Source organism: Myotis davidii, unplaced genomic scaffold (genome assembly GCF_000327345.1).
Source record: "Myotis davidii unplaced genomic scaffold, ASM32734v1 scaffold1395, whole genome shotgun sequence".
In the NCBI taxonomy this organism is placed as follows: Eukaryota; Metazoa; Chordata; class Mammalia; order Chiroptera; family Vespertilionidae; genus Myotis; species Myotis davidii.
The window spans coordinates 953219-953803 of record NW_006288604.1 but is presented as its reverse complement, the minus strand read 5'-3'; the positions used below and the strand labels follow the sequence as shown (position 1 = coordinate 953803).

The 585-nt window shown below is 69.7% G+C and overlaps 1 protein-coding gene across 1 annotated transcript in view; it reads left to right on the top strand.

Annotated features, from left to right (window-relative positions):
- Positions 1-6: 6 nt before the first annotated feature.
- RNASEH1 (ribonuclease H1) overlaps positions 7-585 on the top strand; it is a gene marked incomplete at its 5' end in the record, with an annotated part of 4308 nt that continues 3729 nt past the window's right edge. The window contains 2 exons of the mRNA XM_006760375.2: positions 7-41; positions 248-360. Of these exons, the coding sequence (XP_006760438.1) occupies positions 7-41; positions 248-360 (148 nt within the window). The remainder of the gene's footprint in view (positions 42-247; positions 361-585) is intronic.

The following is a 585-nucleotide window of genomic DNA, read 5'->3' as shown; positions in this document are numbered from 1 at the left end:
GCCCTGAGGAGGGGCCGCAAGGCCGGGGTCTTCCTGACCTGGTGAGAGCGTCCGCCCCCCGGATGTGGTTACCCGGCTGGTGGTCGGAGACCCCAGGGCTGAGCGGTGCTGGGCGTCGGGGAGGCACGTGCTGTGTGCGCTCGGTGACCCTGCAGACAGGCGTGGCTGCCGGCTGCCCGCCCCGGGAAGCACCACCTAGGGGCACAGTGATGCCGGGCGGGGGGGAGTGACGTCGCCTCTGTTCCAGGAACGAGTGCAGAGCGCAGGTGGACCGCTTCCCCGCCGCCCGGTTCAAGAAGTTTGCCACCGAAGAGGAAGCCTGGGCCTTCGTCAGGAACTCGGGGAGCCCTGGATCGACAGGTAGACCCTACGCACATCACTGTCACCTTCGCCTGTGCCCGGCCTCTCCCCTCCCAAGTGCCCCTGTAACTGCACGGCCTCTCCCCTCCCAGATGCCCCTATAACTGCACGGCCTCTCCCCTCCCAGGTGCCCCTGTGCCCAGCCTCTCCCCTCCCAGGTGCCCCTGTGCCCGGCCTCTCCCCTCCCAGGTGCACCTGTGCCCTGCCTCTCCCCTCAGGCGGCGC